The sequence below is a fragment of the Rosa rugosa genome, chromosome 3 (genome assembly GCF_958449725.1).
Source record: "Rosa rugosa chromosome 3, drRosRugo1.1, whole genome shotgun sequence".
Taxonomy (NCBI): domain Eukaryota; kingdom Viridiplantae; phylum Streptophyta; class Magnoliopsida; order Rosales; family Rosaceae; genus Rosa; species Rosa rugosa.
Window position 1 is genome coordinate 47,941,582 of NC_084822.1, and position 16,553 is coordinate 47,958,134.

Here is a 16,553-nt window from a genome sequence, read left to right on the forward strand (position 1 = left end):
TTTTTATTGGAACATTTTGTCGACTCAATGAACAGAAATAGAACTGAGCTTAATTGCCTTTGCAATCAAATGGATGATTAATTGAAACCATCTCAATTCTCTAAAAGAAAGCAAAAACCAAACATAAATATGCACATACAGGTGCTTAATTTATCCAGCAAAAGAAATCCTCCATTAGGAACGAGGTTACAAATTACGCACCCTATCCCATATGTGTGGGAATGAGGCCGCACACCAGAGAGAGAAGCTGTTCTACTTACTCAACAAGGACGGAGGAAATGATATATTAGTCTTAATGAGAGAAATGGGTCCTCAAAACCAGGACTTGAAAGTTGGAACAGCACCAAAAACCATAAACAAATTTGATAACAAACGAATGTTAGATTTTCGTCAAAAAAAAAAAAAAAAAAAAAACGAATGTTAGATTCTTGGATTAACCCCAAAAGTAGGCATAGAAAATAAGATTAAGAACATGGGCCACCGGCACCGTAGAAGATTTACGTTATGTTTGGTATTGTTTATAGGATTTCACGAGATGCAAGGAGGGTGCTGCTGAATGCTAATTCGTCTTTATGCATGGAGTTTGTTTAGACTTTAGAGACAATAGAGTGGAACAAGATTCACTGTTTTTCATTCTGGGTGTTCATGTTGACTCTTTTACAGTTTTACTTGCCTTAACCTTCTTTCATCTTTTGACCCAAAAAAAACCTTCTTTCATCTTATATATACATGAAGCTAGCTCAAGTTCCAATGACCTGTTTGTGCCTGGTGCATACTTCGATGCTAGTACTAGTCACAAATAAGTTGTTCTTTCACTTCTTTGCTTGAAAGATAGACATGTTATGTTTCACAAGATGGTCAATTTTAAATCACTTTCTAACAAGAACATGTTGGATAAGGTGGCAATTTGCACTCCAGTTTTCTAATGTATTTGATTTGGAGCAGCTATTTCTAACAAAATAACATTATAATGTTCATTTGGACGACGATTTAGCACATTCGTAAACCGAATGAAGACAATTACATCAAACTCATCTTCAAAATTGAGAATTAGGCTATTGATGGATTCCACCTGAATGAAAGTGAAGGCACACCTCCATGGCTCCATTCAAGTAAAATTATCAATATCCATTAACAAGCATGTGCAAATTACCTATAATCTTTATATTGAGAACAATATTTGTCTATAATTTTTTGATCACTCATGCCATGAGATGGAGTGCATGAAGCAAATAATAGTTCTCAAGTGTACGTGGATAGCACTATTGTTGTTGTATCAGATTGAAGCAAAGGTCAGGATGGTAAGTTAGATTGAGAAGAGAGAACAGTGAAACAGTAAAGGGATCGGCGAGTTGCCCGGGAGCAATTATTTGAAAGTACCTCTCCTTCTGACTGACTGGATCAAAACACCAAATAAACCCAATTTACGAGGGGCTCCATCTTCCTTTTTCTCCTCACTTTTGGCTCAGAACCCAGGTCCCAATTTCTGACATTTCGTAACCTCGCTTATTCATCATTCATTATATATACAAACAAAAATACAAAACCACCCTAATTTTCACTATAAAAATTGATGCTATTATAGGCTGTCTGCAGTCGGTTCCACCATGACGTGCAGTATTTTCTTTGCTTTTGCTGGATGATGATGATGATGATGATGACTGACACAGTAACGAGGGGACCCTTCGAACCAGAACCAGAAGCAAAACCCAGAACTAAAACGTACATGCAGAAGGACCCTATTTACTCTTTGGTGGGGATCTTTAGGACAGTACGTGATAATGGCTTCCCTCTACGGCTCTACTTGCCTCTGGCTTGGTTTATCATTTATAAACTCTTCATTTCAGTTCACTAATTAAGAGCCTCATAATATATCTGTCGGTCACAAACTCTCACGGGGTTGATGAACAAGTAAGAACAATAATATTATTGATCGAATGGTCTGCACTGAGACAGAGTTATAGAGTTGCACCATGCCACCATCACACACCTCTCACCAAAATAAAGAAAAATGCAAGCATTCAAGGGGATTCAAAGTATTCAAACACAACCTAAAATAAAGATTTTTCGACCAAGATGATCCTAGGGAGTTGGGGATGATATTCGATAGCCACGAAAGATGAACAAGTCCACATATGTGCTTGCTTTTCTTGTCTGGTAGCTTATATTGTATAAAAAACAGTTTAATTTATAAGTTAGTCAGTAAAAAGTATTTGCAAAATGCAATAAAATAATTTATTTTAAAAGTTTAAACAATTGAGCTATTGTCTATTAAAGTTGGTAAAATGCAGTTTTTGTAAGCTAAAAACTACGGCGGCTTATTGTCTAAATTAAGTTATTTTAAACTAAATCTTAATCAACAGCTCTTTAGTTTGTTAATGAGCTTAATCAAGAACTACAGTACGTTCTTGTCTAAGTCCATGTTAGTGAAGTAGCTAGGTATAGTTGTGGTCCAAAAGGCCTAATTTACTTGCTTGGTAACTTGTTTTCCTACCTAATATGGTGGGATAGGATAACGAAGATTCAGTATAACATTTAAATCCCTGTGTCCTAGCTAGATGCATTGATGCATTACCAAACTGAATAGATAGGTCAATTTCCATTACTGAGTCTCAAAATACAATTAATGTGATATTAACACTTCAGCTGAAGACATTAATTGCCTGCTTACACAATGAGAAAACTTATGCAAACCTGTGCACCTTCCATTGGAATATTTTATAACTAGAAAATGAAAGATGGGAGGACAGAAGTTGAAGTTAAATGCAGTTCAGTTGAGCACATTAATGGGGAGCTTATACAATGACAAAGTAATTTAATCCCAGCCCCTTCAATGAGCCAGAAAAATGAAGTGGAAGTTAAATGCTCATGTGAAGATCTGAATTTTTTCCCGTTTTTAGCAATTGTAGGTTTGGAAAACATAAATGAAATTAAGATGAGGGACACCCAATGATTGATCTATCTTAACATATATCTAAGTTTTGATCGACAACTTTGATATATGGTAAGATGGATCAATCAAAATATATCTAATTAAGCTTTGGAGATTGTTAAGCATAAACACCCAGGAAATGTAGGGTTGAGTTCTTAATCAAGCGTGTACATTTGGTTTGAGTCGATCAAATGTGGAACTAGTACTGGCGTACAAGTCTCATTTGAAGCCTGCTCCTCAATCATTCAAAAGTTCTTTACAATTGAAGAACTCTGGTCAAATACTAAAATTTGGTTATGCATTGGTAGTTGGTACTGTTATATGGTAGGGTTCAAAAATCTACAAATAATAATAGTATTTTGGGTTCAACTTTCTTTTTATATCCACAAATCAATTTGTAATCCTCTAGGACCTCTATACCAACAAAATTGTAACTCTAGCTTAGTCAAACCAAATCAGAATTAAGTTTCCCAAAACAAAATTTTCCAGTTTTTATTTTTTCTTCTATCAGAAAATTTTATAATTGCCTAGAGCAGTAAACTGGCCCCCATGTGAGATACACACTCACAAACTCATCCAACCAGTTCACCACCTCCAATAATCAACTTATTTAATGAATTAAATATTATAATCCCAGTTAACTTTGCCAGAGCTTAATGCTCACCACGACTGTCACAAAAAGTTTTTTTTTTTTTTTTCCTCTCATTGTTTCACTAAAATTCACATGTAGGTTCCAGAATTAGCCCCCTGATAAAATTACTTGGTCTTCATTAAAAACACTGATTTTTACTTTGTACCTCTTCCATTTCCTCATTTGGAACAGGTTCATAAAAAACTTGAGAAAAACTGGGCAATGCATTGGGTTTGGTGATGGTGATCATCCAGAAAAGGGTTCAGCCCAGGAAAGAAGAGAGGGCTCTGGATAATAGTGCATAGCCTTGTGACATGAAATGCCAATATTATTCCAATAAATTGTGATTCCCATAGTTTATTTTGTGATCAGATAAAAATGCCATGATTCATATCCCACACAAAATCCAGAGAAGAGATTGGAAAATGACCTGAAAATGAATCTGAAATAGATATTATGTAAGAGACAGATATATTAGGCATAGTACAGAGAGAATCCTTCCTTTCATCATCACACATCAAACAAAACCGAGCATAGTGATTGTTTCACCGCATCTATTCAGAGTAAAGTCACTGCCAAAAGTGATTCCCGTGACACTACTTTTACCTGCAGAAAGATAAAATCTTGGCTTTGCATTATCAGTATTTTTAACCCCATCCTCTCTCTCCTCTCTCTTTCTCCCTCCCCATTATAATAACCAAGAACCCATCAATACCTAAACCTCACAGTACAGTCTCTCTCTCTCTCTAGTGGTAGAAGTAGTACTAGTACTAGCTAGTGGGCTGAGTGTTGATCTTATAGAGCAATAGGGTAGCATAAAATGCCAGCTTCAAGTTCATTTCTGGGGCAGATGAGTGTTAGGGAGGCTTGGAAATCAACTTCAAGAAGGTGGGGAGGTGGGAATAACAATCCTTGTGGTGGCAACAGTGGTGGTGCAACTCCACACTCTGAGGGAAGCTTCAAGAAGCAAATGGAAGGGTTTAGCAACATGTATGGTAGCGGTGGTTATGGTTATGGTGAGAATGCAACAGTGAGGAAGAGAGTCATGGTCGTGGTGGATGACTCATCTCATTCCAAACATGCAATGATGTGGGCTCTCACTCATGTTGCCAACAAGGGTGATTTGCTTACTCTTCTTCACATCATGCCTTCTAGTTCACATAGGGACTCTTCTGCTGGTTCTCCATACCTTGCAAACTCTCTTGGGTCTCTTTGCAAGGCTTGCAAGCCTGAGGTTTGTTAATTTTCTTCATGTTTTTTTTTTTTTGTATTTTGCCTAGAAATCATGTTAGTTTCATAAAAGAGTTTTTACAAGGTTCATTGGATTCAGATCCTGGGTTCGAGTCACCATGGGAGTAAGAGTGAAATCCTTTGATCATCTTTAAAACAAGAAGAAGGCATTTGATATTTTATTCATCTACCTTGTGATTTTTTCAGTTTATGTTTATTATTTACCAAGAAAGATCTTTTCCAAGGATCAAATGGGTCTTCGTGGATTCTAATTTTTTTTCTTTATGATAGATCCCTACAAGTTGTTAAAGATTGGGAGTGTGCTAGCTTATCTTGTTTGATAGATCCCAACTGATCTTCCCTTTTTACCTTTCAATGCTGTTCTTTCTTGGTCCAACCTGTCTTGCCCTCTTGAATAGCTCCTCTCTTTTTTCCCTCTTTTCTTTGGATGTTTTATTTTAAAATTTTAACTATTTCTTTTACCATTTTCTTTTATTTGTCTTTCTCTTCTTTAGATGGAGAATGGTAATGATTTGGATCAGAGACGATAGCTAGGCTAAACTTTTCTTTTTCTTTTTCCAGTGAACTGACTTCTCATCAGTTGCTTTGCCTTTTCCCAGAAAAAGAGAGGGGACATGGGTTCTGTGTGTATGTTACATTATTTATCTAACAATATTAATATTATTATCTTTGGGGAATATTCAGGTTGAAGTGGAAGCACTTGTGATCCAAGGACCTAGACTAGCCACGGTGATAAGCCAAGTGAAGAAGCTAGAGGTCTCAGTCCTAGTTCTGGGTCAGAAGAAAGCTTCTCCCCTCATTAGCTGGTAATCTAACCTACTCAATCATTTCCTACAACACCTTCTCATGAATCTCAAACTTTTAGATCCTGATCTCTGTTAATTCTAGGGTTCTTATCATTTTATGCAGCTTATATGGAACAAGCAGAACTGAGGAGTTTGTGGAACATTGCATCAACAATGCAGATTGCTTGACTATTGGAGTCAGGAAGCAAAGCAAAGGTGTGGGTGGCTATCTCATCAACACTAGATGGCAGAAGGATTTCTGGCTCTTGGCCTAGTTTGGTTCCCCAACAAGGATCTGGATCCCTCATATGAGTCATATCTAATAAGTAATTAAGTATACATTGATTAGCTTGTAATCTTTTAGTCTAACTAGAACTACTAACTAGAACTAGAATCACTAGCGGATCTTTTCTTTGTATTAATGAAATGTAGTCTCTCCTAGTCTCCCTCCCTCTTAATAAATTGCCTCAGTTGAATTATTGGAACCTCCAACCTTTAAAAGCTTTTTGTTTTATGTAACCTTCAACCAGATCTAAATCCTATTAATGCATGACTGACGGTGTTATGAAAGCTTCCATTTCGAAATGTCAACTTCACCATCAGAAACTTAAAGAGGCTCTGGTAGTTCTAGTTTCTTGAAGCGGCAAAGTAGTTTGGGAAATGACCCGTGCTGGTGAAATTGCAAAGTGCTTTTGGAACTGCTACATAAATTGATGTATTCATTCACTCACAAGAAGAAGCTGACGTGTACTCTAGTTTGGCAAGGGGAAAAATAACTTATATTAAAAATCTGAGTCTGAACCAAGATTACAAGCAAAGAGCCAAAGTGAATAGTAAGTTTTGTGTACTCAGTTTCCTATAAATAATTTCCCGACTGCCAAGAGCCTTGTTCATGACTTGAACCATCAGACCTTGTCATCTAACTTATCATTTACTAGAGGGTGCAGCTCCATACGACCTCGTGGAGTCTTGGGTGGAGTCCTGGGTGTTCGAGGAGCTCCTGGCAGCTGTTGGGATAGCAGGTGTCTTATGTACCCATAGAAAGTACATCCCACGAGGGTTACTCCACATCCAACAGCATTCATACCGGAAATTGGGTTTCGGAATATCGTCCATGAAACAAGGACAGCAACAGCAACCTGTGGGCAGAGTTCAATACAGAATATGTGACAGATGACAACATATTTGCCCATTTGGTATGGCCTAATAGCGGATTAAAGCTCATAGGAGAGAATTCAACCAGCAAACTACGGGTTATTATAGCTGGATCCACTGTAATTCAAGCTTTTAGGAAAAATCCAGCCCAACAACTTAATGAGTAGTTGCAACAATGAATTAAAACTCAATGATATGATGCCCAAGGGGAGCCCCTAGGGCAGTAGAAGCTTTTTCAGCTGAAAATAGTTGTTGCATGCATGAAAAAAAATGAAAATCAATTGGTTCGTGTGTGATGGATATCATATTCTAGGCATGGACTATACGGAGCATTATGAAATGGGATGAAACTTGTGCGTACAAGACAAGGACCGTATCATTTATGAGCCCAAACATAACTACTTGGCCACTTAGTTAACAGATATCTATTATTGCACCAATATTGCAACGCAAGTCACTGTGTTTAATATTTACCTTGAGGTTTCCAGCAACATTGAATGTTACAGCAGTTGTGGAATGAATCACATAGAAGATGGAGAAGTTGAGACAAAATGCCAATACCCCAGAGCTGAAAATTATGGTGAGGGATGGAACAAGAGTCTCATGGGTGTGAAGCCATTCAAGAACTCCATTACCTTCGAGTAGCATAGCAGGTACTCCCAAGATCATGGTTGCAAAAGGTGCCATGTAGTACACAGTGTTTATGCTAAATTGTATGACCAAAACATTGAAAAAACAAGTATCAGCATGAATCACGGAGTCATGAACACTTCATGCACACAAATACAACTGAAACAGTGAAATTTTTTATAGCTTTCTAAGTTTGAGTGAAAAATTAAGCAAGAACTACAAAAACAAAGACCGCTGAAGCTAGAAGCCACATGGCAAGATCTCCAAACAGAAAAATGAGAAATAAATACATGCGAGGATGTAAAAGAAATTCTAATATGGAAAACTAAAGGGAAGAAAAAGGCCCATGTTCATGCTCAAAATTCTGAAAAGGTAAAGAGCAGATAACAAATTCCGGATTGTCTACAGTACACGGAGACACAATATCAGACCTTAATTTATTTCTCACAAGGGTTGGAAGCCAAACCTATTTGAAAATTCCACGACTTCTCAACAATTTTAGTCATTATGGCCACAACACCCTACAAACTGTTTTCTGTATCCAATAAATTTCCAAATATTACAACATAACCTGCTTTCAGAATGAACATTCTGAGACATTTTTATACATCACAATAAGTATACAGGTCTGAGTCAATCAAGTTTGAAGACACTGATATGGAAAGGATTGCATTTTTTCTTTATACGGACATTCTTTTTCTATGTGAGGTAAAACCCTCTCTTTCTTACAAAAACACACTCACACGTATCCTAGGCGCATAAAATGGAACCTGATTACATATTTATATTGTCAATATCACCGGGAGATTAGCATGTAGATATAGTAAATCAAAATAGCACTGAATCTGGAAAATCATGCATATAATAAAGCCTGTTATAGCTAAAAGAAATGGATTGAGAAAAAATTATGAAAAAGGTGATGAAATTTTAGGCCTTGCTATACGAGAAATGAACAAGGAAAGGGAAGAAGAATGAATAGGATATGACAATTTAAGCCTTAAGAACAGAAAGACTACCTGTCAAACTTGTATCCATGCAACAGAGACTCTGCAAGGATAGTCTTCGTGGAAGTAGCCAGACAACCAAATAAGGCAGCACAAAATCCAAGCATATTAAAACTAAGCTCTGTAACAGAAGTAAGAAGAATTCCTCCAACAATGGGTATCAAGGAAGCCCAAATTCGCCAGTCAAAGCTCTTTCTCCAAACCAGCCACTGCAAAAAAACTGTTCAAATTCTTTGATCAGATAAAGCTAGAACGCAGTATACAATTTCATCAGGTCATCAGGACGACCGATATATAATATTAGCCATTTCTGGATCTGACCTGTGGTCGCAGGAGTGAATGACTTAATCGTTTGCATAAAAGAAACTGGAATGTAACGTAAGCTCACATTCCCCAACACTATGTTAATACAGAACACGAATGACATAGGAAATATCCTTTTCCAGCGATCTTCAGGCTCAACTGCTATTAGTGGTTTAAGCTTCAACACCTTGATTACCGTGTATGCCCCAATTGCCGAGCATATGAAATGCACACATGATACAGTTAAGGGAAACTTAAAATCCAGTTTCTGTTCAAAAGAAAATGATTCACAATTAGGAACACAGTGTTGGCCATGGAGCAAACTTACAAGACTAATGCAAAAGACATCCCAGTGTAAAAGAACAGTTAAACCCCAAAAGTAACACTGTGACACCACTTATGTATGATCTTATCACCATAATTATAATCTCTGTCACGCAAGCTGAAACCAATAATTCACCCAAGTACAAAGGGAAAAGAAATTTCCCTCACATGAAGAATTATTAACTATATTCCATCACAAGATTCCCCAAGTCTAACCTCTCTATTTAAAAATGTCCTTAATCATCAACAAGCACCAAGGAAAACCTATTATGCCTATAAATTCAACAAAATTCTCCCCCCGGAGATTGGGCCTAGGTTTACCAAACTCATATGTACTAGTCAATAGTCATAAGAATGAGAGTTAAGAGGAGAAAGATAACCCCGGTAACGAGGTTTTATGCCAATAACACATGAAGCAGAATTCAAAGAGCTGCACATTATCTCATCAGTATGTCACCTTTGAAATCCCCTCCCTAACACAGTAGAGCTGAAAATTATTTCGACCAGGCAGCATTGGTAGAATGGTAGGGTATCATGATTATAGTGTCCCTAATCTAATCTAATCTAATCACTCCAATCTTAAAGATAAACAAAATCAACGCAGCAAACACCGGAGAATTAAACATTGCCAAACACAAAATCATCGGAAAACCCGAAATTGAGCTCACCCCAGTTGTCACAAATACACAACTGGCGCACGTAATGCAACACACAAAGCAAAATAGAGGAATTATGGAGAGAGAGAGAGAGAGACCTGAAAGATCCACTTGTTCATGACAACAACGGTGACATTGAATCCCCACCATTGAAGAACAGCCAGAAGAGATCTAATGACGGTCCACTGGCACAGCCGAGACTCCTCCATCTCAGACCCAGATCACACACACACACACACACCCACAAAAACTCTTTAACCACCGACCTCGATCAATTCCCAGAAACCCAGAATGTAAAGAAACAAGAAAAACAGAGTCCTAAAATGAGCTAAAAGAGAGAGACGAGAAGAACCCTAACAACAATAGCTCCTTTTGATCTATGATGAGTTCTAGTCCCATGTGATTTGTCCCTCAACACCTTCCATATTGTGTTTTTATCTTCTTCTTCTTCTTCCAGCTTCCTATAACGTCTTTTTAACTCTCTCTCTCTCTCTCTCTCTCTCTCTTCCTCACACCATGAAAATCTTATGCGCTTCTCTTCGTTTCAGCTTTTTGTACTAACAGGCCTGGAACCGGCCCAACTCTCTCTCTCTCTCTCTCTCTCTCTAAAAGGTCCCGGGGTTGTGGGTCCCGCGCGGTTAGGAGGTCCAAGGTTTCGTCCAGGGGATCAGGAAATCGCAGCCCTTAAATGAATATACTTTTGTTTTCTTTGGAGTTTGGCATTGACCAGGATTCTCCACGGTCCCTTTTTTCTATTTAAATCATTTATTAGGTTTGGGATTTTTTTTTTGATAAGGACGTTGTTTAATTTTGATTAACAAGGTTTGTGGGGAATGGCTTAAACAGTTGATACTTTTGCTTGAGAGGTGTAAGCGGGGTGGGTTAGTATTCATTGTCTTCTGTTAAAGTATACATAAATGTGGGCTTGGTATATACTTTTTATCAAAATCAATCAAACATTTATAAGAGATTGTTTTGTAAACAACACGCTTGCTTGTTTGTGAGAATTAGACTTTTCTTGTTAAGAGGAAAATTCTCGTTTGTTGAAACGATGTGATAGTTAGTACAAGCTCTAGTACTGTAGTACATAATGCTATAAAATGTCTATTTTTCATTCAACAAAACAAACTCTTATACTCCCAACATACATTGTAATTAAAAATTTAAAAACATAAACTGCATATTGAAATTCATTCAATATTTAGAATCTCGCATCTTGCTTCTTACAAATTCATTTAACCAAAAAGAAACCTTATAAATTACACTTGAAAATGGAACATGTTTTACTATAACAAGTATAAACCCTTGATTCTAGGTTTTTTTTTTCTCCCTTTCTGTACCTAGTCGACTTCTGCTGTTCCTAATCCAGATTTGCCATGTGGTGGCTGGCAACAGTGTTGACCTTTGGTGTCGCCGCTGTCCTTGGCTGCTGCCGGACGGGTGATGATGGCTCCTAAGGCTGGGTTCTCTATATGGCTATGCTCGGAGGCCTGACGGTGGTGTTCTGGCTTGAATCTGTTTTCCCTGCTTTGTGGCAAGTAAAGTCCGGTGTATTGGTTTTCAATTTGTGGTCAGACGCGCGTGGGCGAGGCTTTAGCAGCGGAGCTCCTCTGTTGGTGACGTCAATGTGGAGGACAGTGGGGCGCCTTGTTCTGACAGCGGTGAGGACGGATGTAGTCTGGTGTTCCTGAAAAAGTTGCACAGAGGGTTGAGGCACACCAATGCAGCTTGTTGTTGGGCTTCATTGGGTCTGGGCTGTCCGTTGGGCCATTTGGGCTGCTATTTAGATAGATTTTTTTCTCTTTCTAACAATTCCCTATTTTTTTTAGAGAGCTATGCACTGTTTTTTACTTTTTCATGCCTATTTTGCTATATCTTGTGTCATAGCGGATAGGCTCACTTTTCCTAAGTGAGCACTGGTTGTATAATGAGTGGTCTATCCCTATGTATCATCGTGGTACCACCACAACTTCTTACCTATCTAACGAATGGCAACAGAATGATATGTAATGGTCATTCTAGCTTAAAATCAATATACTGGCTATGCCTTGATTCAAAATTACACTTGAAAATGTGTTACATTATAAACTAGGAAATTATTCCTTCAAGTCTACACATCACATATGGCTTATTTATGTGGTGAACAAGGGGTTGATGCCCGAGTATGAAATTGTCAACAAGCATTTTATCAAAATGTTGGCATTAGTCTTTAAAATAACAAAACGAGTAGGAAGTTCAAATCTAACCTTGTAACATATTATAATACATTTCTTTTCTCATACCATTGTGTTGCTAACATTATTATTTTTGTCTATAGCAAGCGGCAAATAACTTACGTATGCTGGGCAGCTGGGGCAGTGTGGCAAGACTCGAGAGGACAAAAGTGCATATGATTTTTCCGTTTCCGTTATGTGTTGGTTGTCGAGAATGCAAAATTAAATTATTAATCTTGTCAGTATTATTATGCGCGTGACTGAACTAATCAATCTTATTTGGGTCAGTGTTCATGTCTAAACGGCTGGCATTGGCAGTTTAAATTAATCTCAGTTTTGTATTGTCCTCTGCATATGAGGACTCATGAGAATGTTCCTTTATTGAGTTTATTCAAACACTTGATTCAGTTTTGCATGGTGTAGGGAGCTGGGGGTTTTAATATCTCATTTTTGTTTCATGACAAAGATATATAGAATCTCGTAATTATCGAAAATGGTAAGATCATGTAGACATATTGTAGAAGTCTTGTTATGAGTTTGTGAGTGCAAATACGTTTTCACTTTAGCAAGTAACATACATACACACTAGGGCGATTGTCTTATTCACTAGGGCAGTAGGGCTTGTCCAAAACTTTAGTAAACAGATTTTTATTCCTAATAAGAGTTTGAGGTAGTATGTGGTTTTTTCTTCTCCATTTAATTTGCTTCGGGGTTCGTATTAATGAATTTAGCGATACAAAATTTTGGTAAGGCTACGAGTCTACGACAATTGCCTGTCAAACTTGCAAACTCAATTGGATCTACAAAGATGTGACATGCTTAGAACGTTGATACCAAAATTTTGGTATCCACCCCATATTCAACGCCAAACATTTGGTTTGCGACAAAAAATTTGACACCAAATATTACTACACACATCAGAAGTTAGCAACCTCATTCCTAATTATTGACAAGTCAGCCTCTTCAATTTCAGGTATGCTTGCATTTGCAGTAACCCAAAGTTAAATTAGATAGCACAAAATAATATGCCAAAAAATATACTCTTGCATGGTTGCAGCAGCCCCACCTCAATGTTGAGCCTCTAAACGACAACTTCCACCTCTCCTTCTCAAGAGAACACCTGTTATTTGTTTTTTATTTGAATTAGATCTTGAGTTTTTTTTGATACGGAATTAGATCTTGAGTTTCAGAAGAGGAAGACCGAGAATTTGAATCGGAAACTCTGCGGGTGCGTCAGAAGTCTGAAATGTCATGTTATTAGATTTATATAGAAAAAAAATGAAGATCGAGATTAATATTTGAAACTTTATAGTATACAATGTGGACATTATCACCTTGAAGTCTAACATAACATTTTATCGAGTCAAATAGGCTCTGAGCCTGCTATTTCTTGTGTCCGAAGGAAAGAGCAGATGTCTTTTGAGGGGGCTAGCTAGCTATAGAACTTGTTGATCGGCACCATATATGGATCATCACACGCTTACAATAAAGACGAATATATAAGTTGAACAACGTAATTTGGAGACAGTACGTTCTTGGGGTGCATTGCAATTCTACCAAGCACGTAAATTTTGTTTATGTACGCAACAAGATATCTAGCTCAATCGAGGTCAAGCTCATGCATGCATGGTTAATTCAAAAGAGTGATAAAGACTACATTAGTTGAAAGGGCACGTACGCTACTACTGAAAACTAGCTATTTTGGGCGCATGATACTGCATATTTAATTTTCTCATATATTCTCTTATATCAGTGAACAACTATTCGAACAATATAAAATATCTGAATTTACATCTCATTTTTTTGCACATTTTTTACTGTCAAAGTAAGCATTTTACATTTTACATCAGTACATGTACATCACATAACACAATTCGTCCTATATGATATAATCATAGAAGAGAAGTGCACCACGACCAAACACCAAGAATCCAAGATCCACATGATTCTAAATCCCTTCAAGACTTGAAGTTGAAGGTGGCAACCATGGAAAGCAACTGGTCCATAGCTAGATGATACATGTGTCCACAAGTCAATTTGTCTTGCTTCATAAAAGCGATATATACTCAACCTTCCACAACCAACAACGCACGCATGCGCTTTGAACGTACCCTTGAAAAGTCTAGACTTCGCAGTTTCCAGGGCACTTTAGTTTACTATCACCGAAGCATGTGTTATACGTTGGACAGGTCATGAGGCATGACCCCTTTTTCTTGTTTCTATTGGCTTTTGAATCAATTTTGTATGTCGTTATTTTTATTTTCTTGAAATAAATGAGGTTGAAGTCGGATAAGCTGGAAGGCTCAACTTCTCGGCTATATTATTGTTTGAATAAAAGGTTTGAATCCGCTTTTTGCAATGGCATATATGCCTGTTATCAGCCTCTATTTGGAATACGTATTATATATGCCGTGTTGCATTATTGTAAGGAAACCTAGACAAGAAGAACAAGCGCAATTCTTGGATATGGGTTTAGGCCAGAATGCACGTCTCTTTCAATATGAACATTGCTGGTTAGTAGCATCTCAGCATCAGAGGCCATTGAAGAGCTTGAATGAATATACGGATGGAATATGACCATACATGGGATCTGCTTATTGCAAATTTGAAATCGATTCCCTAATCCTCAACACACAAAAACAACCTGTTCATTCCCTTCCCCTTCAACTTTTCCTGTTTTTCAATGTAACTGGTGAGATAGCTATACTTCCTATTATTAAAAAATAAAAAGCAAAAGGGCACCAACTTTGAAAGGGCAAGTAGAGTTATAAAGTCCTTGTCCATCTACTAATGTCAACAAATTGTATTCTGTCATAAACCCTATGAGACTAGGCTCTCTCCCCAACCTTGCAGTTTCAGTCTCTCAATCAATGACCACAAAAGACGGAATATAATTTGAGATTCAACAAACGCAACAAATATATATAGCTTGGAAATTCTGAGAGGAGAATTCTCCGTCTTATACTTCGACGTTTTAGGGTTTATATGAAAATGATGAGAACAGCATACCAATCCAACAAAGTTTGCTTGGAATACAATCCACTTCAACCAAATGTCATTGATCTAGAAAACAATATGGGCTTGTTGCAAATGCCACATAACATTGAGACAATGATCAACATACACATAAGGTTCACAAAAGGCTAAACTCTAGCACCTTGTCTGAGGCATTTTCACAAACACCTGGTGGGCAGAACAAAAACGCAGGCAGCCCTCAGACCACAAATTTAGCGTCTGCAGATTTCGAATCCTCCTTCACAGCTGCAAAAAAATGCATTGAAACAAATCAAATAACAAAAACCAATCGGACCCTGATTCCCTAAAATCCCTAAACCCAAAACCCAAATGCCAAAGAGAGCAAAGCAGTGAGACAGTACCGATTGGGGGAGTTGGGGCTTCGCCGTAGATGGCCTTGAGTCTGGCGAGAGGGACGAGAGCGGAGTCGGTGCCGGCTTCGGCATAGAGCTGTTGCTTCCAGTCCCACATGGTCTTCTTGGTGGCCTTGTTCGATTTGATGAGGGAGTCCTTCTCCGCCTCTAGAGCTTCGATTTTGTTTTGCTGCTTCACTGACCTTGCGCTCAGAGCAATGAAGGATCCGACTAGGCACACGCTTATCACCGTGCTGTTGTTCGCCAAGCGCATTCCGGCGCTCACCACCTTGTTCGCCACCTCCATTTTCGAAACCACCGAAGCAAAAGCGTACGACACGACGACGACGACGGATACTAGATGACTAGCGCAAACAGGCTTTAATTTTAGAAGGATCTTTTTTCTTTTTTTTTTTGTTGTAAATTTTTTTGAAAGGAAATGATAATTCAATTTTTAGAATGAAGTTACTATATTATATTTTATCAAGAATACTGTAAGAACTAAAGCTCGTGAACTGAGCGTTAGGGTTAGTCTAAGCGGTAATGATACATGAATTAGATTAAGTCAAAAGTTTGATTCTTTCTAATGCAACTAAAAAGGCTCATCCAAAGATCCACTACTTGAAAATGAAAACAAACATAACTACATTGTACATGATAGTGATGATACAACTCCATTTGATGTTATGCAATTTGATAGGGAACTTGAATTATTTGGATGAGCTTTTTTAGTTATATTACAAATGATCGAATTTTTGATTTAATCTAATTTTAACTCAATTCTTCTACCATTTGTCATCACTTATTTCACGAGGTTTAGTTGCTACAGTTAACATAGTTTGTTTAGGGAAATGTTTTTATCACGGTTGTTATTTTTCGGATTAATTGAAAAAAGAAAGAAAAAAAAACCAACTTGCATATGTGGTAGAAAATGGTTGGAGTTTGAAGAGAAATTAGAGTTTAAGGAAACCATCAGATAATTTTGATCTCAATAACATAAAAATGATAAACTTTATTAACATTAGTGAAGTTTAGTTGGTAGGACAATCGTGTGATGAACCGTAAAAATCATACATTTTAACGTTAGTGGAGTTTAGTTGGTAGGACAATTGTGTGATGAACCGTAAAAATCATACATTTTAACGTTAGTGGAGTTTAGTTGGTAGGACAATTGTGTGATGAACCGTAAAAATCATACATTAGCCGGTCGAATTCTTCCAGCTTTGCGAAATTGCTCGACACATTGTAGTGTTGTACAAGTTAGAATTTCAGTTTCTGTGATAGAAGTTTACACCAATTTT

At 37.5% G+C, this 16,553-nt stretch overlaps 3 protein-coding genes across 3 annotated transcripts; 1 reads left to right on the plus strand and 2 right to left on the minus strand.

Annotated features, from left to right (window-relative positions):
* Positions 1 to 4,253: 4,253 nt before the first annotated feature.
* LOC133738101 (uncharacterized) lies at positions 4,254 to 6,078 on the plus strand. The gene is made up of 3 exons (XM_062165546.1): positions 4,254 to 4,797; positions 5,499 to 5,620; positions 5,724 to 6,078. The coding sequence occupies exons 1-3, from the start codon at positions 4,384 to 4,386 to the stop codon at positions 5,872 to 5,874; spliced, it is 687 nt and encodes a 228-aa protein (XP_062021530.1). The 5' UTR covers positions 4,254 to 4,383; the 3' UTR covers positions 5,875 to 6,078.
* Positions 6,079 to 6,355: 277 nt separating this feature from the next.
* On the minus strand, positions 6,356 to 10,238 carry LOC133738100 (UDP-galactose transporter 1). Its single transcript, XM_062165544.1, has 5 exons — positions 9,770 to 10,238; positions 8,710 to 8,959; positions 8,401 to 8,608; positions 7,229 to 7,460; positions 6,356 to 6,738 (listed from the first exon to the last, which is right to left on the minus strand). Exons 1-5 carry the CDS (start codon positions 9,878 to 9,880, stop codon positions 6,505 to 6,507), a joined length of 1,035 nt encoding a protein of 344 aa, XP_062021528.1. The 5' UTR covers positions 9,881 to 10,238; the 3' UTR covers positions 6,356 to 6,504.
* Positions 10,239 to 14,807: 4,569 nt separating this feature from the next.
* On the minus strand, positions 14,808 to 15,661 carry LOC133739614 (uncharacterized). The gene is made up of 2 exons (XM_062167395.1): positions 15,262 to 15,661; positions 14,808 to 15,145 (listed from the first exon to the last, which is right to left on the minus strand). The coding sequence occupies exons 1-2, from the start codon at positions 15,557 to 15,559 to the stop codon at positions 15,099 to 15,101; spliced, it is 345 nt and encodes a 114-aa protein (XP_062023379.1). The 5' UTR covers positions 15,560 to 15,661; the 3' UTR covers positions 14,808 to 15,098.
* Positions 15,662 to 16,553: the final 892 nt, after the last annotated feature.

Coding starts and splice junctions, on each gene's coding strand:
- LOC133738101 (XM_062165546.1), top strand. CDS start 4,384: ATGCCAGCTTCAAGTTCATTTCTGGGGCAGATGAGTGTTAGGGAGGCT. Junction 4,798..5,498: donor GCAAGGCTTGCAAGCCTGAG/GTTTGTTAATTT, acceptor GGGAATATTCAG/GTTGAAGTGGAAGCACTTGT. Junction 5,621..5,723: donor GCTTCTCCCCTCATTAGCTG/GTAATCTAACCT, acceptor CATTTTATGCAG/CTTATATGGAACAAGCAGAA.
- LOC133738100 (XM_062165544.1), bottom strand. CDS start 9,880: ATGGAGGAGTCTCGGCTGTGCCAGTGGACCGTCATTAGATCTCTTCTG. Junction 8,960..9,769: donor TGAACAAGTGGATCTTTCAG/GTCTCTCTCTCT, acceptor TCTTTTGAACAG/AAACTGGATTTTAAGTTTCC. Junction 7,461..8,400: donor CATGGATACAAGTTTGACAG/GTAGTCTTTCTG, acceptor CATACAATTTAG/CATAAACACTGTGTACTACA.
- LOC133739614 (XM_062167395.1), bottom strand. CDS start 15,559: ATGGAGGTGGCGAACAAGGTGGTGAGCGCCGGAATGCGCTTGGCGAAC. Junction 15,146..15,261: donor AGCCCCAACTCCCCCAATCG/GTACTGTCTCAC, acceptor ATTTTTTTGCAG/CTGTGAAGGAGGATTCGAAA.